This window comes from Cetorhinus maximus, chromosome 12 (genome assembly GCF_964194155.1).
Source record: "Cetorhinus maximus chromosome 12, sCetMax3.hap1.1, whole genome shotgun sequence".
NCBI lineage: Eukaryota > Metazoa > Chordata > Chondrichthyes > Lamniformes > Cetorhinidae > Cetorhinus > Cetorhinus maximus.
Genome location: NC_135890.1, coordinates 124,363,312 through 124,386,235, shown reverse-complemented (window position 1 = coordinate 124,386,235; position 22,924 = coordinate 124,363,312). Strand labels below are relative to the sequence as shown.

General features: G+C 45.1%; 1 protein-coding gene across 4 annotated transcripts in view; it reads left to right on the top strand.

Annotated features, from left to right (window-relative positions):
* The window catches only part of rilpl1 (Rab interacting lysosomal protein-like 1), a 69,834-nt gene that overhangs the window by 12,275 nt on the left and 34,635 nt on the right, over positions 1-22,924 (top strand). For all 4 annotated transcript variants that reach the window (XM_078554598.1, XM_078554599.1, XM_078554595.1 and 1 more), the window contains exons 2-3: positions 15,800-15,950; positions 22,688-22,809. In XM_078554598.1, the coding sequence (XP_078410724.1) occupies positions 15,800-15,950; positions 22,688-22,809 (273 nt within the window). The remainder of the gene's footprint in view (positions 1-15,799; positions 15,951-22,687; positions 22,810-22,924) is intronic.

Here is a 22,924-nt window from a genome sequence, read left to right as displayed (position 1 = left end):
TCCCAATTACCTTGAGATTTTCTAAGTGCCCAGCTATAACCTCCTTAATGATCGATTCTAACACCTTCCCCATGACAGACGTCAGGCTAACTGGCCTATAGTTTCCTGTTTTCTGCCTCCCAATCTTCTTGAATAGAGGGGTTATATTTGTTACTTTCCAGCCTGATGGAACCTTTCCAGAATCTAGGGAATTTTGGGAAATTAACACCAATGCATCCACTACCTCATTAGCCACCTCTTTTAAGATGCGAGGATGAAGTCAATCAGGACCCGGAGACTTGTCAGCCCACAGCTCCATCAGTTTGCTCAGTACCACTTCCCTAGTGACTGTAATTTCACCAAGTTCCCCTGTCCCTCCCACCACCTGATTTACAGCTATTACTGGAATGTTTTTTGTATCCGCTATGGTGAAGGCAGAAGCAAAATATTTATTCATTTCATCCACAATTTCCTTATTATCTACTATTGATTCCCCACTCTCTGGAGGGCCACAAACACTTTACTTTCTCCTTTCCTTTTTAAATACCTGTAGAAACTGTTGCTGTCCATTTATCCATTTCTAGCTAGCTTCCTCTCATACTCTAATTTCTTTTTCCTGATTAACCCTTTAGTCATTCTCTGCCATTCTTTATATTCTGACCAATCATCTGACCTGCCACTCATCTTTGTGCAGTTATATGCTTTTTCCTTAAGTTTGATGCTTTCCTTAACTTCCTTAGTTAACCACGGATGGTGGGTCCTCCCTTTAGAATTTTTCTTTCTCATAGGAATATACTTAGTCTGGCACTCTGAACTATCCCCTTACCTAGTATCCCAGTTCATTTCAGCTAGCTCAGCTTTCATGCCCACATAGTTGCCCTTATTTAAGTTTAAAATACTAGTCTTAGACCCACTCTTCTCCCTTTCAAACTGGATGTAAAATTCAATCATATTGTGCTCACTGCTACCTAGCGGTGCCTTCACTCTGAGGTCATTAATTAATCCGCATTACACAATACCAAGTCTAATATAACCTGCTCTCTGGTTGGTTCCAGAATGTGCTGCTCTAAGAAACTATCTCAAAAGCATTCCATGAACTCCTCATACAGGCTACTACTGCCAATCTGATTTTTCCAGTTTATATGTAGAAAATCACCCATGATTATTGCTGTTCTTTTATCACAACCATCCAATATTTATTCTTGTATACTTTGTCCTACATTGTGGTTACTGTTAGGGGGCCTGTAGACCAATCCCACTAGTGACTTCTTTCCCCTACTATTCCTCATCTCCACCCAAACCGATCCTACATCCTGATCCCCTGAACCAAGATCATTTCTAACAACTGCATCAATGCCATCCTTGATCAACAGTGCTACCCCTCCACCTTTACCTAACTTCCTATTCTTCTTGAATATCATATACTCCTCAATATTCAGGACCCAATGCTTGGCATCCTGCAGCCACATCACCGTAATGGAGAGGTGATGCCATAGTGGTATTGTCACTGCACTAGTAATCCAGAGACCCAGGATAATGCTCTGGGGACCTGGGTTCGAATCCCACCACGGCAGATAGTGGAATTTGAATTCAATAAAAATCTGGAATTAAAAGTCTGATGATGACCATGAAACCATTGTCAATTGTTGTAAAAACCCATCTGGTTCACTAACGTCATTTAGGGAAGGAAATCTGCCTTTCTTACCTGGTCTGGCCTACATGTGACTGCAGGCCCACAGCAATGTGGTTGACTCTTAAGTGCCCTCAAAAATGGCCCAGCAAACCGCTCAGTTCAAGGACAATTAGGGATGGGCAATAAATGCTGGCCCAGCCAGCGAAACACACATCCTGGGAATGAATTAAAAAACGTGCATTCCGAAACAGCCTTTAGTGTTGTCTTTTTGTAACATCTTATTGGTGTATTCTTACATTTTATATCTCTATCTCTTCCTGCTATTCTCTGACCCTCATTTCCCATATTATGATGTCCTACCTTGAACCTACCCCTTGATTTGTTACATCTACCCAAGCTTGACCCCTCACCCCCCCTTGTTTAATTTCAAGCCCTCTCTACTTCCCTCATTATGTAACTCACAAGAACACATGTCCCAGGCTGGTTCAGGTGTAGACTATCCCAACAGTACAACCTGCACTTTCCCCACGACTGATGCCAGTGCCCCATGAACCGAAACCCACTTCTCATACACTTGTCTTTGAGCCACGCATTCATTTCTCGAATCACATTTGCCCTATGGCAATTTGCACATCACTCAGGTAATAATCTAGAGATCATTCCATATTCCACAGCTGCAACATAACACCTGTCCTGCCATTAGTACTTATGTTATTCAGTTAATTTAATTACTTAATTAACTTAGAATAATTCCTATGTATATGACACCTCTTTCCCCGTGCACTGAATTCACGACTCATTCAGTCTCCATCTCACTCCAGCGTTATCTCCTGTCTCCTCACACACCGCTTACCGATCTGTGATTTAAAAACCCTGTGTCTTTCATAGACCCTCTGGTGAGTCACTAGCTAGTTTGGTTTCCTGCTAGAGTAATTACAACTTGAACCAACTACTTTCAGGTGATTGACAGATGACTGCCACTCCAGGCAGTTCTCTGTTTGACAAGCTAACCTAACTTACTTGAAGGTTAGTACTGTGTCAGATCTTGATTCTTAATCTATAGTTAAAACTTGAAAAGGACTTACCAGAACTTAGCACGTGAACCTAATTCGCTCAGTCTCCATCTCAATCCGGTGTCGTCACCTATCTCATCAATAACAAAACTACAACACAACAATAGGTACAACTTTTTTTTATTCTTCAATGGGATGTGGGTGTCGTTGGCTAGGCCAGCATTTATTGCCAATCCCTATTTGCCCTTGAGAAGGTGGTGGTGAGCTGCCTTCTTGGACCATTGCAATCCATGTGGTGTAGGTACACCCACAGTGCTGTTAGGAAGTTCCAGGATTTTGACCCAGCGACACTGAAGGAACGGTGATATATTTCCAAGCTAGGATGGTGGGTGACTTGGAGGGGAACTTCCAGGTGGTGGTGTATCTGCTGCCCTTGTCCTTCTCAATGGTAGTGGTCGTGGGTTCGGAAGGTGCTGCCTAAGGAGCCTTGGTGAATTCCTGCAGTGCATCTTGTAGATGGTACACACACTGCTGTTACTGTGCATCAGTGGTGAAGGGAGTGAATGTTTGTGGATGTGATGCCAATCAAGTGGGCTGCTTTGTCCTGGATGGTTTCAAGCTTCTTGAGTATTGTTGGAGCTGCACTGATCCAGGCAAGTGGGGAATATTCTATCACACTCCTGACTTGTGCCCTGTTGATGGTGGACAGGCTTTGGGGAGTCAGGAGATGAGTTACACATTGCAGGATTCCTAGTCTCTGACCTGCTTTTGTAGCCACAGTATTTATATGGCTGGTCCAGTTCAGTTTCTGTTCAATGGTAACCCCCAGGATGTTGATGGTGGGGAATTCAGTGATGGTAATACCATTGAATGTCAAGGGGCAATGGTTAGATTCTCTCTTGTTGGAAATGGTCATTGCCTGGCACTTGTGTGGCATGAATGTTACTTGCCACTTGTCAGCCCAAGCCTGGATATTGCCCAGATCTTGCTGCATTTGGACATGAACTGCTTCAGTATCTGAGGAGTCACGAATGGTGCTGAACATTGTGCAATCATCAGCGAACATCCCAACTTCTGACCTTATGATGGAAGGAAGGTCATTGATGAAGCGGCTGAAGGTGGTTGGGCCGAGGACACGACCCTGAGGAACTCCTGTAGTGATGTCCTGGAGCTGAGATGACTGAACTCCAACCACCACAACCATCTTCCTTTGTGCTGGGTATGACTCCAACCAGCGGAGAGTTTTCCCACTGATTCCCATTGACTCCAGTTTTGCTAGGGCTCCTTGATGCCACACTCGGTCAAATGCTGCCTTGATGTCAAGGGCAGTCACTCTCATCTCACCTCAGGAGTTCAGCTCTTTTGTCCATGTTTGAACCAAGGTTGTAATGAGGTCAGGAGTTGAGTGGCCCAGGCGGAACCCAAACTGGGCATCAGTGAGCAGATTATTGCTAAGCAAGTGCCGCTTGATAGCACTGTTAATGACCCTTTCCGTTACTTTACTGATGATGCAGAGTAGACTGATGGGGCGGTAATTGGCCAGGTGGATTTGTCCTGCTTTTTGTGTACAGGATATACCTGGGCAATTTTCCACATAGCTGGGTAGATGCCAGTGTTGTAGCTGTACTGGAACAGCTTGGCTAGGGGTGTGGCAAGTTTTGGAGCCCTAGTCTTCAGTACTATTGCCAGAATCTTGTCAGGCCCCATAGCCTTTGCAGTATCCAGTGCCTTCAGCCATTTCTTGATATCACGTGGAGTGAATCGAATTGGCTGAAGACTGGCATCTGTGATGCTGGGGACCTCCGGAGGAGGCCGAGATGGATCATCCACTCAGCACTTCTGGCTGAAGATTGTAGCAAATGTTTCAGCCTTATCTTTTGCACTGATGTGCTGGGCTCCCCCATCATTGAGGATGGGGATATTTGTGGAGCCTCCTCCTCCAGTGAGTTGTTTAATTGTCCACAACCATTCACCACTGGATGTGGCAGGACTGCAGAACTTAGATCTGATCCATTGGTTGTGGGATCACTTAGCTCTGTCTATCACTTGCTGCTTATGCTGTTTGGCACGCAAGTAGTCCTGTGTTATAGCTTCACCAGGTTGATACCCGATTTTTAGGTATGCCTGGTGCTGCTCCTGGCATGCCCTCCTGCACTCTTCATTGAACCAGGGTTGATCCCCTGGCTTGATGGTAATGGTAGAGTGGGGGAGATGCCGGGCCATGAGGTTACAGATTGTGTTCAAGTACAATTCTGCTGCTGCTGATGGCCCACAGCGCCTCATGGATACCCAGTCTTGAGTTGCTAGATCTGTTTGAAATCTATCCCATGTGGCACGGTGGTAGTGCCACACAACACAATGGAGGGTATCCTCAATGTGAAGACGGGACTTCATCTCCACAAGGACTGTGTGGTGGTCACTCCTACAGATACTGCCATGGACAGATGCATCTGCAACAGGCAGGTTGGTGAGGATGAGGTCAAGTATGTTTTTCCCTCTTGTTGGTTCCCTCACCACCTGCCGCAGACCCAGTCTAGCAGCTATGTCCTTTAGGACTCGGTCAGTAGTGGTGCTACCAAGCCACACTTGGTGATGGACATTGAAGTCCCCCACCCAGAGTACATTCTGCGCCCTTGCCACCCTCAGTGCTTCCTCCAAGTGATGTTCAACATGCGGGGGGCACTGATTCGTTCGCTGTGGGAGGGTAATACTTGGAAATCAGCAGGAGGTTTCCTTGCCCATGTATGAGCTGATGCCATGAGACTTTATGGGGTCCGGAGTCGATATTGAGGACTCCCAGGGCAACTCTCTCCTGACTGTATACCACTGTGCTGCCACCTCTGCTGGGTCTGTCCTGCTGGTGGGACAGGACATACCCAGGGATGGTGATGGTGGAGTCTGGGACATTATCTGTAAGGTATGATTCCGTGAGGATGACTATGTCAGGCTGTTGCTTGACTAGTCTGTGAGACAGCTCCCCCAATTTTGGCACTAGCCCCCAGATGTTGGTAAAGGGGACTTTGCAGGGCTGAGAAGGTGGAGATTGCCACTGTCATTTCCGGTGCCTAGGTCGATGCCGGGTGGTCTATCCGGTTTCATTCCTTTTTTGAGACTTTGTAGCAGTTTGAAACAAAAGAATGGCTTGTTCAACCATTTCAGAGGGCGCTTGAGAGTCAACCACATTGTTCACAGATCCCTGTTCACAGGAGGAGAGACTGAGCCTGAAATGGATCTTGGATCAGTCAGCACCTAAATTATTACACACGTAATTAGCACTTTAAGAAAGTTCACACTGTTTATGTATGTGATGTTCACAATTTAGAGCTTTATTGCATTCTCAGAAGCATCTTAAAGTGACTCACAATGAATTACTTTGAGCTGCTGTGATTGTTATGAAGGCAGTTTTCAGGGTGACCTGATGTAAAAACTCAGCAGATCTGTCAGCATCTCTGGAGAGACCAGCAGAGTTAACGTTTCGAGTCCAATATGACTTCTTCGGGACCCAGTTTTCAGATTTGCAGCATTTTCAGTACTTTGCTTTTTTGAGACGATGCAGAAATGGGTCTTTTCAAAGACAGCACCCCCAACACTGCAACAGTCCCTCAGTTACCCCGCTCAGACCATGCAAGCTCTCTGCTGGTATTGCTCCTCTGACAATGCAGTGCTTCTGCAGTACTCCACCCCTCCGGCACTGTTTCCCCCCCGACAGTGCGGCACCCCTCCGGCACTGTTTCCCCCCCGACAGTGCGGCACCCCTCCGGCACTGTTTCCCCCCCGACAGTGCGGCACCCCTCCGGCACTGCTCCCCCCGACAGTGCGGCACCCCTCCGGCACTGCTCCCCCCGACAGTGCGGCACCCCTCCGGCACTGCTCCCCCCGACAGTGCGGCACCCCTCCGGCACTGCTCCCCCCGACAGTGCGGCACCCCTCCGGCACTGCTCCCCCCGACAGTGCGGCACCCCTCCGGCACTGGACTGGGAGTGTCCACCTGGATTTTGCGCTCAAGTGTCTGTGGAGCAGGCTTTGAATCCACAACTTCTCACTCAGAGGCGAGGATGCTACTCACTGAGCCACAGGTGACACAAAACCCACCTTACGCAGAAATTTATCTGATGAGAAAGCAGTCTAACTTTTGGAAAGGTAGAATCAAAAGCAGACTGAGTTTGAATGTAGAGTTTCTGGTGTAATTTTAGCAGAACGCCAATCATACACCCATTAACAAGATTGCATGTTTAGTCCTGAGCTGTTATTATGGGATGACGTAAGCATCAAAACAACTGGCAGCAGCTCCTGCATCATGCCAGCTCCCAAAATAAACTCTGGCTGGGAGGAAAATACTTGACATGGTCACTAATAGGTAACTGAGTAAACATGCAAATACATCCAGCCACTGGCATCACAGGCACTGTCCTTTTTATAGCACATCTCAGTTGGACAATAGCTACGCCCACATTTTGACACGCATGTTGTGATCCAAACATAAAGGACCTTATCTGTACGTCACTGAACCTTCCTGACTGAGAGAAATTTCCTGAAGGTTGTGATTGGGTAACAGACTGTCCTCTTGGGTTACGTCAGTCTCATGTTAATGACACGATGTTTCTAAAATTGCCACGTGCATCTGAAAATCTAATTATCGGACGCAGCAACTCCTGTTGATGGCTTTCCTGTTTGTATTGACCCTAATTGCATAAACTCAGTAACAGATACAGAATTACCATGCGGCTGTTTTCAGTGTGTTGTCCAGGGGTGGGTGGCAGTCGGTCTAATTGCTGTTTAGTTGGCAAGTGATGGGGAGTTTGAGGGTTTCTGAAAAGCCCTTGAATTTGTGGGCAATAATCTCTCTTTTGTGGCGTTGGCAAATTGAACAAAGAACCAAGAAAAGTACAGCACAGGAACAGGCCCTTCGGCCCTCCAAGCCTACGCCGATCATATTGCCCGTCAACTAAAACATTTTGCACTTCCGGGGTCCGTATCCCTCTATTCCCATCCTATTCATGTATTTGTCAAGCTGCCTCTTAAACACCACTATCATACCTGCTTCCACCACCTCCTCTGGCAGCGAATTCCAGACACTCACTACGCTCTGCGTAAAAAACTTGCCCCGCACATCTCCTTTATAGTTTTCTCCTCTCACCTTAAATCTATGTCCCCTAGTAATTGACTCTTCCACCCTGGGAAAAAGCTTCTGACTATCTACTCTGTCCATCCACTCATAATTTTGTAAAATTCTATCAAGTCGCCCCTCAATCTCCGTCGCTCTAGTGAGAACAATCCGAGTTTCTCCAACCTCTCCTCATAGCTAATAACCTCCAGACCAGGCAGCATCCTGGTAAACCTCCTCTGCACCCTCTCCAACACCTCCATATCCTTCTTGTAATGTGGTGACCAGAATCACACGCAATATTCCAAGTGTGGCCTAACCAAGTTTCTATACAGCTGCAGCATGACTTCCCAGCTTTTATACTCAATACCCCTGCCAATGAAGGCAAGCATGCCACATGCCTTCCTGACTACCTTATCCACCTGCGTTGCCACTTTCAGTGACCTGTGGACCTGTACACCCAGATCCCTCTGCCCATCGATGCACTGTTCTGCCACTTACTGTATAATTCCTGCCTGTATTAGACCTTTCAAAATGCATTACCTCGCATTTGTCCGGATTAAACTCCATCTGCCATTTCTCCGCCCAAGTCTCCAACCGATCTATATCCCGTTGTATCCTTTGACAATCCTCTTCACTATCTGCAACTCCTCCAACCTTAGTGTCGTCTGCAAACTTACTAATTATCCCAGTTACATTTTCCTCCAAATCATTTACGTATACTACAAACAGCAACGGTCCCAGCACTGATCCCTGCGGAACTCCACTAGTCACAGTTCTCCATTCAGAAAAGCACCTTTCCACTGCTACCCTCTGCCTTCTATGACCAAGCCAATTCTGTATCCATCTTGCCAGCTCACCTCTGATCCCGTGCAACTTTACCTTCTGTACCAGTCTGCCATGAGGGATCTTGTCAAAGGCCTTACTGAAATCCATGTAGATAACATCCACTGCCCTTCCATCGTCGATCATCTTTGTCACTTCCTCGAAAAACTCGATCAAGTTAGTGAGACACGACCTCCCCTTCACAAAACCATGCTGCCTCTCACTAATACGCCCATTTGCTTCCAAATGGTAGTAAATCCTGTCACGAAGAATCTTCTCCAATAATTTCCCTACCACTGACGTAAGGCTCACCGGCCTGTAATTTCCTGGATTATCCCTGCTACCCTTCTTAAACAATGGAACAACATTGGCCATTCTCCAGTCCTCTGGGATCTCACCCGTAGCCAGTGAGGATACAAAAATTTCTGTCAAGGCCCCAGCAATCTCCTCCCTTGCCTCCCTCAGTACTCTGGGGTAGATCCCATCTGGTCCTGGGGACTTATCCACCTTAATATTCTTCAAGACGCCTCACACCTCTTTTTTGATCTCAACATGATCCAGGCTATCTACACACTCTTCCCTAGACAAATCGACCGCTAAGTCCTTCTCTTTGGTGAATACTGATGAGAAGTATTCATTTAGTATCTCTCCCATTTCTTCTGGCTCCACACACAGATTCCCACCTCTGTCCCTGAGTGGACCTACCCTTTCCCTGGCTACCCTCTTGCTTTTTACATATGTATAAAAGGCGTTGGGATTTTCCTTAATCCTGGTTGCCAATGACTTTTCATGACCCCTTTTCGCCCTCCTGACTCCGTGCTTAAGTTTCTTCCTACTTTCTTTGTATTCTCCATGGGCTTCATCTGCCCTTTCGAATGCTTCCCTTTTCTTTTTGACTAATCTCACAATATCCTTCGTTATCCAAGATTCCTGAAACTTGCCATACTTATCCTTCATCCTAGCAGGAACATGCGGGTCCTGAATTCTTATCAACTGACGTTTGAAAGCCCCCCACATGTCAGTTGTTGATTTGCCCTCAAACATCCGCCTCCAGTCTAGATTCCTCAGTTCCTGCCTAATATTGTTACAATTAGCCTTCCCCCAATTAAGCACCTTAACTCGAGGATTCCTGTTATCCTTATCCACCAGTACCTAGAAACTTACTGAATTATGGTCACTTTTCCCAAAATGCTCCCCTACTAAAACTTCGATCTCCCGGCCGGGTTCATTCCCTAATACCAGGTCCAGTATTGCCCCTTCCCTAGTTGGACTATCTACATATTGTCTCAGGAAGCCCTCCTGGATGCACCTTACAAATTCTGCACCATCCAAACCCCTAGCACGAAGTGATGCCCAGTCAATATAGGGAAAGTTAAAATCACCCACCACAACAACCCTATTGCTTTTACATTTTTCCAAAATCTGCCTACATAACTGTTCCTCAATCTCCCACTGGCAATTGGGAGGCCTATAGTAAACCCCCAACATTGTGACTGCACCCTTCCTATTCCAGAGCTCTACCCATATTGCCTCGCTGCATGAGCCCATCGAGGTGTCCTCCTGTCGTACAGCTGTGATATTCCCCTTAACCAGCAGTGCAACTCCCCCACCTCTTCTACATCCCTCTCTATCCTTCCTGAAACATTTAAATCCTGGAACGTTTATCGGTCAATCCTGTCCATCCTTCAACCAAGTCTCTGTAATAGCAATAACATCATAGTCCCAAGTACTAATCCAAGCTCTAAACTCATCTGCCTTGCCGGTTATACTTCTCGCATTGAAACAAATGCATTTCAGACCCCCAGTCCCACTGTGTTCAGTAATTTCTCCCTGCCTGCTCTTCCTCTTAGTCCTACTGGCCATATTCACTGGTTCCCAGTCCTTTATTTCACCTGCTGACCTATTGCTCTGGTTCCCACCCCCCTGCCATACTAGTTTAAACCCTCCTGAGTGACACTAGCAAACCTCGCAGCCAGGATATTGGTGCCCCTCCAGTTTAGATGCAACCCGTCCTTCTTGTACAGATCCCACCTGCCCCGGAAGAGATCCCAATGATCCAGATATCGGAAACCCTCCCTCCTACACCATCTGTTCAGCCACATGTTCAGCTGCACTATCTTCCTATTTCTAGCCTCACTGGCACATGACACAGGGAGTAATCCTGAGATTACTCTAGAGGTCCTGTTTTTTAACTTTCTGCCTAACTCCCTGAACTCCCACTAAAGGACCTCGTCACTCTTCCTGCCTATGTTGTTAGTACCAATGTGTACCACGACCTCTGGCTGTTCTCCCTCCCCCTTCAGAATGTCCCGTACCCGATCAGAGACATCCTGGACCCTGGCACCAGGGAGGCAACATACCACAGTGGACAGCCACAGGGATTTCTGCACTGACTGCCTGCCCCTTCTAGCGGTCACCCATCTATCTTTCTGTACCTTGGGTGTGACCACGTCTGTAAAACTCCTGTCAATGACACTTTCCACCACCGGAAATCTCCTAAGTGCATCCAACTGCTGCTCCAACCGATCCATGCGGGTCTGTGAGGAGCTGCAATTGGGTACACCTCCTGCAGATGTAGTTGTCCGGGACACTTGAAGCGTCACAGATTTCCCACATCCCACAGGTGAAGCACTTCACCCCAGCAACTGCCATTTCTAGAACTATTTAATAAATTAATTTAAATCTAATAACTGCCTATTGACTCCTTATTAACTATATGTTCCCTTAGGGCTTGATTTCTACTATAAATGCTAAATTCTAAGAACAGTAATTCCCTGATTCTGCTCTAGATACCCGCTACTTATTAATTAAGTGATTAATTTATTTGGTTTAATTAGTTTAACAATGTTTTAGTTTCAAATTCAGTGTCGAATCCCTACCAGCCAATCAGATAACAGATTTACCGTGACGCCACTTTTAATTTTTTTTTTTAAAAGACCCGAGGTAAGGTTTAATTGGGAAAAGTAAATGTTTAGAATCGGTAGTTGCAGCTCCTGGCTTCTTTGGACACAGACATGCTTTGCTTTGTTCCCGTTTTATTTTAATTTTCACTCCTTTATGGCCGTCCTTGTCTGAAGCTGCTTATTTGTGAGGAGGGAGAGATCTCTGGGGCTGTCACCACTTTGTCCCCACCCGATTGCCAGCTCTCCTTGAGCTTTTTACGATTCAGCATGTGGCAGATAAGAACATTGGCAGACAGGTAATGACCCTCTGCTCCATCCAGCCTGTCCCACACAACTTACTCAATTTACACTCCACACCCCACCTAAAACCATCGGATTCTCCTCGGAGAGATGAACATCCAGATTAATAACCCAGGCCAATCGAGGGGAAATAAAATCTGGCAAGTTCTCTCCGATCCCTTTCAGTGATCGAAACTAGTCCAGGATAATTCCTGCACAACCTGATAGCCTGAGGCTGATTGCATTTCACCCAACATCTTCTCATGCATGGAAAAACTCAGCAGGTCTGGCAGCATCGGCGGAGAAGAAATCAGTTAACGTTTCGAGCCTTCATGGCCCTTCGGCAGAACTGAAGCTATGCTTCAGTTCTGCCGAAGGGCCATGAAGGCTCGAAACGTTAACTGATTTCTTCTCCGCCGATGCTGCCGGACCTGCTGAGTTTTTCCAGGTAATTCTGTTTTTGTTTTGGATTTCCAGCATCCGCAGTAGCTTTTAGCTTTTTGTTTTTATCTTCTCATGCATAGTTTCCAACATGGACCTCGGGGCGGTGATCAGACCTGGAATGCCGGCTGATTCCTCTCAACCTTTTTTCCTCAGCCTGACCCACAGCGACACTTGGACATATTGTGAAACTCTAATCTCAACCGTGGTTCAGATTAGTTGACGTCTGTGTTTCAATTACTGCCACATCCATCACCAGCAGAGAATATCAAATGATCTCCAGTTAATGGGCAGCGTAATGCATCTTCCCCTCTTTGTCGGGGAAGCGGTGACATAGTGGTAATGTCACCAGACTAGCAATCCAAGGCCTAGGCTAATGCTCTGGGGACACAGGTCAAAATCCCAGCACCGTTAATAAATCTGGAATTAAAAGCTAGCCTCGGTAATAGTGATCATAAACCCATTGTCAACTGTCGTAAAAACCCACCTGGTTCACAATGTCCTGTCCAGGGAAGGAAATCTGCCATCCTTATCTGGTCTGGCCAACAAGTGACTCCAGGCCCACAGCATTGTGGTTGACTCTTAAATGCCCTCTGAAATGGCCTAGGAAGCCACTCAGTTCAATCAGAAGCCTACAAAAAGGAACGAAACCGGACGGACCACCCGGCGTCGACCTAGGCACCGGAATCAACAATGTTGACCCTGCAAAGTCCTCCTTACTAACATCCGGGGGCCTGTGCCAAAAGAGCTGTCCCACAGACTAGTCAAGCAACAGCCTGACATAGTCATACTCACGGAATCATATCTTACAGATAATGTCCCAGACGCCACCATCACCATCCCTGGGTATGTCCTGATCCACCGGCAGGACAGACCCACCAGAACTGGAGGCACAATGGTATACAGTTGGGAGAGAGTTGCCCTGGGAGTCCTCAACATCGACTCCAGATCTCATGAAGTCTCATGGCATCAGGTCAAACATGGGCAAGGAAACCTCCTGCTGATTACCACATACCGCCCTCCCTCAGCTGATGACTCAGTGCTCCTCCATGTTGAACACCACTTGGAGGAAGCACTGAGGGTGGCAAGGGTGCAGAATATACTCTGGGTGGGGGACTTCACTGTCCATCACCGAGAGTGTCTTGATAGCACCACTACAGACCGAGCTGGCTGAGTCCTAAAGGACATAGCTGTTAGGCTGGGTCTGTGGCAGGTGGTGAGGGAACCCACGTGAAAAAACCTACTTGACCTCATCCTCACCAATCTTCCTGTCATAGATTCATCTGTCCATGACAATATCGGTAGGAGTAGCCATCAAACAGTCTTGTAGAGACAAATTCCTATCTTCACATTGAGGATACCCTCCATCACAATGTGTGGCACTGCCTAAATGGGATAGATTTTGAACAGATCTAGCAACTCAAAACTGGGCATCCATGAGGAGCTGTGGGCCACAAGCAACTCACTAAGGCTGCTTCAACAGCACCTTCCAAACACGCAACCTCTACCACCTAGAAGGTCAAGGGCAGCAGATAGATGGGAACACCACCACCTGGAAGTTCTCCTCCAAGCCACTCACCGTCCTGATTTGGAAATATATTGCAGTTCCTACACTGTCGCTGGGTCAAAATCCTGGAACTCCCTTCCTAACAGCACTGTGGGTGTACCTACACAACAGGGACTGCAGCGGTTCAAGAAAGCAGCTCACCACCACCTTCTCAGGAGCAACTAGGGATGGGCGATAAATACTGGCCTAGCCAGCGACGCCCACATCCTGTGAATGAATAAAAAAAATCTAGATTTTTGTCATTGTGTTAAGTAGTTCTTCTAGTTCACTGGAAGAAAACTCTGTACATAATAAAGGCAGCAAGTTGAGTGATAAAATGGCAAATTTAATAACAACCCTTTTATTTGTCCATGGTCAGGGGAAGATTCGTGGGACAAGTATTCATATCAGGAAAGAATTGACAGGCTGGGTCTCCTCTCTTGCAAACAGAAGACTGAGGGGTGACTGAATTGAGGTCTTTAAAATTAAGAAAGGTTTTGATTGAGTGGATACAGCAGAGAGAATGTATCCTCATGGAAAGAAAAACACTAGAGGCCATCAATATAAGATAGTCACAAAGAAATCCAACAGAAAATTGTCAACAAACTTTTTTTACTCAATAAGTGGTGAGAATGTGGAACTTGCTACCACAGGGAGTGTTTGAAGCAAATAGTATGGATGCATTTCAGGGGAGCTAGACAAGCACTTGGAGAGAAGGGAATAGAGGGTCCCCAATATAGATTTAAATGAAGAATTATGGGAGAAGGATCAAGTAGAGCCACCATCATGGACAGCTTGGGCCAAATAGCGTGTTTCCATGCTGTACGTTCTACATATTCCTATGTATTGTGTTCAGTTAGAGGGCGTGCTTATTTTGTAATAATGTGTCTTGTTCTATTAAAACTGATCAAATTGTCCTTGAAGATGCCAGGTATGTTGTTAGACTGATCTCTGATAGTCAGTTATTTTTGGTATTTTTTTTCTTCTTGGGATGAGTGTCACTGGCTAGGCCGGCATTTATTGCCCATCCCTAATTGCCCCTTGAGAAGGTGGTGGTGAGCTGCCTTCTTGAACCGCTGCAGTCCATGTGGTGTAGGTACACCCAGAGTGCTGTTAGGAAGGGAATTCCAGGATTTTGATCCAGCGACAGTGAAGGAAAGGTGATATATTTCCAAATCAGGATGGTGAGTGGCTTGGAGGGGAACTTCCAGGTGGTGGTGTTCCCATCTATCTGCTGCCCTTGTCCTTCTAGATGGTAGTGGTCGTGGGTTTGGGAGGTGTTATCAAATAAGCTACCACACTCCTTGTGAAGGAAGACTTCAAAAAAAGTTTTGTCTGGTTGAATGTCAACCAGAGGAAGGGAAATGAAAAGCCGGCTGTGGGATCATCAGCATGGCTGAAAGAGCAGGGTTTGGAGGAGGTTTTTGAATGCTGAGAGCAGGTGTGTAGCAAGGCAGAGGGATCTAGGCAGGAATGATGTGGCTAGCTGAGCGGCCAGTGCTGGAGGATGATACAGGGAGAGCCTCGTATCAGCAAGGTGCAGAATGCTTACAATTTCCTTGATTTATCTCTTTCAGGAATTTCCCTGGAAGGATATTCAAGCAATGGCTTTCATCACTGTTAGTAAAAATTTAGAAAGACAGGACAGTGGGTGCGATGAAGTAAGGTGGAAGTGGGCTTGTGGAGCATAAATGGTGGCGTCGTCTATTGGATGGATGGCCTTGTTTCTGAGCGGTAATTACACTGGACAACTGTGCTCGGGACCCTGGTCACAGGGTGTCATGAGATCTGCCAGTAATTCAATTTATTACATTTTAATGATGGAGTGTCCTAAATTGATAAAATTGTTGATCCAGTACTGATGTAAACAAAGCTTTGCCTTCTCTACTTTGTCACCAATGCAAATTATCTGTAACTCTCATTTTCATGCTGCACAGATGATGTTCCCTGAAGTGTTATGGAGCCGTTAATAAACAGTCCAACCTGTTGGGATAGTGAGTGTGCCGGAGGCGAGTGGGGAGCAGGTTTACAGGAGCAGAGTCCGATGAACTTTCTAACACTGCTGTCTTTGATCAGGAGCTCGTGCTGGTCGAGGATGTGTGGAGAGGGGAAGCTCAGGATTTACTCACTCAGATCGCTAAACTTCAGGAGGAAAACAAACAGCTGGCGATGAATCTTTCCCACAAAGATGTAAACCTGACTGAGGAAGAAATCCTGAAACAGGAAGGTAAAAACAAGAAGATTCCTGAACTCACCATTTATTGTCAGTTGCTTGAAGTGATTGTTTCCATCACTGACCATAGAATAATTACCCAGGACAGCCCAGGACTCAGCACAATGATTCCATATGTTTCCGGTTGAAATGATGTATTACAATAAATCACCCAAATTTAAGATGATTAGCAAAAGAACCGAGGCAAATGGCAAAAACCTTTCACACAAGTAGTTTGGATTTGGAATGCACTGCCTGGTAGAGAGTGGGTACAGGTTCAACAGTGGCTTCCAAAAGGGGGTTTGGAGAAATGTATTGCAGGGATATGGGAAAAGAGCAGGAGAGTAGAACTAACTGGATTGCTATTCGAAAGAGCCAGCGCAGACTCAGTGAGCGAAATGGTCACCTTCTGTGCTGTGTATTCTGTGGTTCTGATTAACACAATCAGATATTGAAGAGTGGAAAACAAAATGTATTGACTGGCCTAACAGGACAGTATGAGCATTAGAATTTGGGACTGGTGTACTTTATACACCTTCTCAGGAACGCTTAACTAGTTCTGATTGGGCATAGTCAGCATGGATTTGCAAATGGGAAATCATGTTTGACAAACTTGTTGAAGTTTTTTGAGGATGTTACTAACAAAATTGATAAAGGAGAGTCAATGGACATAGTATTTTCAGAAGGCTTTTGTTAAAGTCCCCCACAATAGGTTGATTAGCAAAATAAAAGCACGAGGGATAGGAGGCAGTATACTGGCGTGGATTAAGAATTGACGAATAGACAGAAAACAGAGAATAGGAATAAACAGGTCATTCTTATGTTGGCAGACTGTGACTAGTGGGGTACTGCAAGGATCAGTACTTGGGCCCCAGCTGTTCACAATATATATCAATGATGTGGATGTGGGGACCAAATGTAATATTTCCAAGTTTGCGGATGATGCAAAGCTAGGTGGTGTGAGGAAGATGTAAAGCGGCTGCAGGAGGATTTGGACAGACTTAGTGAGTGGGCAAGAACATGACAGATAGAATATAATGTGAAAAAATGCAAGGTTATCCACTTTGGTAGAAGGAAGAGATGTGCAGAGTATTTCCTAAATGGTAAGAGATTAGAAAGTGCAGATGTACAAAGGAACCTGGATGTCCTTGTCCATAAGTCACTGAAAGCTAACATGCAGGTGCAGCGGGCAATTAGGAAGCTAATGGTATGTTAACCTTATTCACAAGAGTGTTTGAGTACAGGAGTAGCGAAGTCTTGCTTCAATGTATAGAAGCTTGGTTAGACCACACCCGGAGTACTGTGTGCAGTTTTGGTCCCCTCACCTCAGGAAGGATATTATTGCCATAGAGGGAGTGCAACGAAGGTTCTCCAGACTTGTTCCAGGGATGGCGGGACTGTCTTATGAAGAGAGATTGGGGAAACCGGGCCTGCATTCTCTAGAATTTCGAAGAATGAGAGGTGATCTCATTGAAACCTACAAAATACTTAAAGAACTAGACAGAGTAGCTAGACAGAGTAGATGTAGGTAAGATGTTTCCCCTGGTTGGGGAGTCTAGAACCAGGGGACACAATTTCAAAATAAGGGGGAGCCACTTAGGACCAAGATGAGGAGAAATTTCTTTACACAGAGGGTTGTGAATCTTTGGAATTCTCTACCCCAGAGGGCCATGGAAGCTCAGTCATTGGGTATGTTTAAGGTAGAGATGGATAGATTTCTGATTAACAATAATATAAAGGGTTATGGGGATAGTGTGGGTAAAAGGCATTGAAGTGCTCGATCAGCTATGATTGTATTGAATGGTGGAGCAGGCTCGATGGGCTGAATGGCCTTCTGTTCCTACGTTTCTATGTTTACTCCCATTTGCACAGTATGGGAGACTGGTGTGGTGTTTATTTTACTGGATTATTAATCCAGAGAAGATGATCAGATTCCACCATGGCAATGTGAGGATTTGAACACCACCTCTATCCAGAGTATTTTTCTGTTCCTCCTCACCTGAAGCTTCATTCTTCTGGGCTGCATTGACTGGTTGTCTCTTGGCCACCTTACAGATCCTTTCATGCTTCGTCCACCTAGTCTAGGGTGAAAGACAGTTTTGTCCAGTTAAACACTGGGAAATCCAAGGGCATTGTTTTTGGTCCCCTGTACAAACTCTTCCCTTGCTACCAGCTAAATATTGCCCAACTCCACCTCTGCCTCAGTTAACTGCTGTTGAAATTCTCGTCCATGTTTTTGTTACCTCCATACTCAACTATTCTGATGTTCTCCTGGCTGACCTCCCATCTTTCACCTTTAATAAGCTTCAGCTCATCCAACGTCCTGCTGTTTGTATCCTAATTTACACCAAGTCCTATTCATCCATCACCTCTGTACTCACTGACTGACAGTGGCTCCTGATTGAGCAACCGCTCAATTTTTAAAATTCTCTTCCTTGTCTTCAAATTCCTCCGTAGCCTCATCCTGCCCGATCTCTGTAACCTCCTTCAACCTCACAACCCTGTAAAATCTCTGCCTTTCTTCAGCTCTTATACATCCTTCATTCCCTTCTGTGCCTTTAGCTGCCTAGATCCTAAACTCTGGAATTCCCTCTCTCAACCTCTCTGCTTCACTACCTTTCTCTCCACCTTGAAGACACTCCTTAAAACTTATCTCATTGACCAAGCTTTTAGTCATCTGTCCTATGACCTCCCTCTGGTTCAATTGGTGGCACTTGCACCTCTGAATCAGAAGGTCATGGGTTCAAGTCCCACTCCAGAGACTGGAACACAAAAGTCTAGACTGACCCTCCCCTTGCAGTACTGAGGGGGAGGCCCCTATCTGCCCCCTCAGATGCCTGTAAAAACTCCCACAGCGCTATTTTAAAGAAGAACAGGAGAGTTCTCCCCAGTGTCCTGGGCAGCATTTACCACTCAATCAACATCACTAAAACAGATTAACTGATCATTATCTCATTACAATTACATAACCTAGCATCCGTGATTGGGAAAATGCTGGAAATCCTTTACTAAGGAAGTAGGAGCAGGACATTTCGCAAACCATGAGACAATCAAGCAAAGTCAACATGGTTTTATGAAAGGGAAATCGTGTTTGACAAATTCATCAAAGTTCTTTGAGGATATAACCAGCAGGGTGGTTATAAGGGAACCAGTAGATGTAGTGAATTTAGATTTCCAAAAAAGCATTTGATAAGATGGCACATAAAAGGTTGCTACACAAGATAAGAGCTCATGGAGTTGAGCGTAATATATTCACATGGATAGAGGGCTGGCTAACTAACAGAAAACAGAGTCTGGATAAATGGGTCATTTTCAGGTGGGCAAACTGAGGAGAGCCACAGGGGTCAGTGTGGGGGCCTCAACTATTTACAATCTATGCTAATGGACTTCATGAAGGGACCGAGTGTATTGTAGCCAAATTTGCTGACGGTACGAAGGTAAGTAGGAAAGCAATATAATAAACTATGTGTTATCCGGCACTCCGCCAACCGGAATTCTCTTTTCACCGGAATTTCTGATGTTCCCCAAATATGAATCGTGACTTTACTAACTGGAAGCAATTGCCAAGTTATCCGGATCCTGTACCTGTAGACTGTATTCTTTTATACTTAATGTTTTAATGTACTGTTGAAGATTCGAAGTAAAAATACTACTTTTATTACTTGGTGAGTATTTGCATATTAGTTCCTGCTACAAGTATTGCACTGTATTCCATTGGTAAACCGAACTCTCTATGAACTAGCATTTTTGATTAACCAGCATCACCTGTTCCCCGTGTATGCCAGATCATAAAGATTTGACTCTTTTATTTAAATGAAGAGACTGTAGAATGCTGTGGTTTAGGGGGATCTGGGTGTCCTTGTACATGAATCACTAAAAGTTAGCATGCAGGTACTGCAAGTACTTAAGAAGACAAATGGACTGTTTATTGCAAAGGCGAGTGGAGTGTAAAAGTAGGGAAATCTTGCTACAGCTGTACAATCGGTGAGACTGCATCTAAACTACTATGTATAGTTTCAGTCTCTTTACTTAAGGAAGGACATACTTGCATTGGAAGCAGTTCAGAGAAGGTTCACTAAGCTAATTCCTGGGATGAATGTCTTATGAGGAATGGTTTAGCAGATTGTGCCTATACTAACTGGAGTTTAGAAGAATGAGAGGTGATCTTATTGAAACATATAAGATTCTGAGGGGGTTTGACAGGATAGATGCTGGGAGGATGTTTCCCCTCGTGGGGGAGTCTAGAACTAGGGGTCTCCCACCTAAGATGGAGGAGAGGAGAAATTGCTTTTCTGAGGGTGTTTAATCTTTGGAATTCTCTTCCGCAGAGAGCAGTAGAGGTCAGGGTCATTGAATATACTCAAGGCAGGTTTTTGATCTTCATGAGAGTCAAGAGTTATTGGGCAGGATGGGTGGGACAGGCAGGAAATTGGAGTTAAGATCAGCCACAATCTTATTGAAAGGCAGAGCAGGCTTGAGGGGTCAAATGGCTGACTCCTGTTCCGATTTTCTATGTTGTCTTGTTTGTGAGAGATTGACGTGTGCACGTTGGCTGCTGTGTTACTGACATTGCAGTAATACCTTTGTTTCAGAGGTACCCCAATGGCTGCAAAGCACTTTGGGGCACTCTGAGGTTGCGGGAGGAGCTTCCGAAATCCAGTTGTTTCTAGTACAATTCTGGATTTGATGTGTCCAAACACACATTTCCTGCACACTGCAGGTATTCTGGCTCTGGCCCCCAAAGAACTCCTTTAAATGTATCTTTTTGGAAGGGTAACACAGAAATTTGACTGTGAAACTTGAAGTATGAGACAGGAAATATATACCAAACATTGTTTTTAATAATCAATTGACAGATAAAATTCCATCTGGTCATATATGAATATGAATGTGGAATAGGCATGTAAAACTCTTCTAATAATATCCCCACTTACATCGAGTGCTTTATCCTAAAATGCCTCAAACAATGAGTGACATTATGAAGTGCATTGCAACAGCAGGCTGTGTTTTCAGTATCCTGGGATGTGATGTGAGAGCTAAAATAGAAACAGAATTCAGAATCTGTCATCTAAATATCTGAGAGCCCTCTGACATTAAATTGTAAAGTTATTTTTGTTTCCCGGATGTTCTAAGCTGAGATTCAATCTTATGCCCAAGGTCTGAGTAGATTAGCAGGTGCTAGACACACCGAGAGGTCAGTCAGAACCTGCTGGGGAGACTCTTGACCACCGTATGCCCCCTAAGTCTCACAGGATGACATCTAAAGCAAGAAGAGTACATCTTAATATGGAGACCTACTTCTGTGTTTCTGGTGAGCCCTTATATTTGAACTCTGATATGTGAAAAGAGATCAAAATACCAAAGGTCAAGTCATTTTGTAAGGAAAATTAAATGTATTTGTACCACGAGCAGAATTGTCCAGTCACAATAAGCAGCGCAAGTGAATTTGAGCACTCTTGTGTGTGGAATCTAATTGGATTCCACCCCAGACTAATGATTATGAGCTCCTCCCCCCTCCTGATTCTGACACAGAAATTTTAGCTGAGTTCAGTTCACTGAGTGGAATTCCACGGCAATGCCAATTTTTACACGTCACTCGTTATTGCACTGATTTCAATAGAGAGAAAAGTCGAGAGGGTCATAAAATGAGCATTGCTCCCGATCCTGTCAGTCTCCATCTGGAGCAGGGCAGGTTAAAATTGCCCCACGAAGGAGACTAAATGAAATGAGCTTGAGGAGTAGCTCCAGCTCCCCATTTCAAAGCTTCCCGGATCTCGACGCTGATCTGTTCCACTCTCAAAGGAGAGCTGGAGAGCAATGACTATTCTGTTCTCTGTAGGATACTGACTCCATTGAATGTTACACCAGATATTTATTTATTGTATCCTAAATCACAAGTTTGTTATGTTCAGAATTGTATTTAACAGTCTTACTGATTTGTTGCAGAATGGAGTTGATATTGGAATCACTCTGACAAGAGTGGTCAATGTAAATTGGGCTGGTTTGTTTTGAGATCAGAGGCTCACGGCTTTATCTGCTGCTTTGCTGACTGAGGAATTCACACCCAAACATATCAGCTGGGTCTGCAGTATGCAATTGTTTTAGTACGCTGCTGCTAATACCACCAGATGGAATGTTATCTGTCAATTGATTATTAAAAACAATGTCTAGTATATATTTCCTGTCTCAAAGTCAAATTTCTGTGTTACCCTTTCAAAAATAATATTTTTAAAGAAGGAGTTCTTCAGGGGCCAGAGCCAGACTATCTGCAGTCCCATAACTGATTGCTATATGAACTCAGTCATTGTTTAACAGAGATAATCTCTGTGTCCTCAAAGGATCTTGCATCTTGCATGTGCATTTTAGCTCCAGTGTATTATCTGTTTAATGTGGCAGTTTCCTATCCTTATAAAACATAGCATTGCACAATATGTTACAACCAGCTCAACAGATTTGCTTATTTACACAGTCTTTGTCGTTCAAATATCTGATAACTCAATCTGGTCACACTCCAGCATGATACCAAGGCTCACAGGTAGCACTCCCCACCTTCTCTCTGTCACAGGGTCTTTGAAGCGGCAAGCAGGTTACATAGCTGTGACACCTGCAAACATGAAGTGGGCAATAGATGCCAGTGATGCCCATGTCCCTGAAAATTGATTTAATATCTTAACAGGAGAGTTGGAAAAGAAAGACCTGATTGGTAGCTCTCACTTATTGTTCTCCACTAATATCTGTCACTTGTCTTTCAGCTGGGATGTCAGAAAGGGAATGGCAAGTGATGAAGAAGCTGAAGGAGGTGGTTGATAAACAGCGGGACGAGCTCAGAGCTAAAGATCGAGAACTAACTCTGAAAAATGAAGATGTCGAGGCAGTAAGTGTTTGCCCCTTCAACATGGACTGAGATTAATAGTACCTCTGATGCAGGGCTTGTCGCTTTTACTTATAATTTGGTTGGACCTTCCACTCTTCCCTGTTTCCAAGGACAT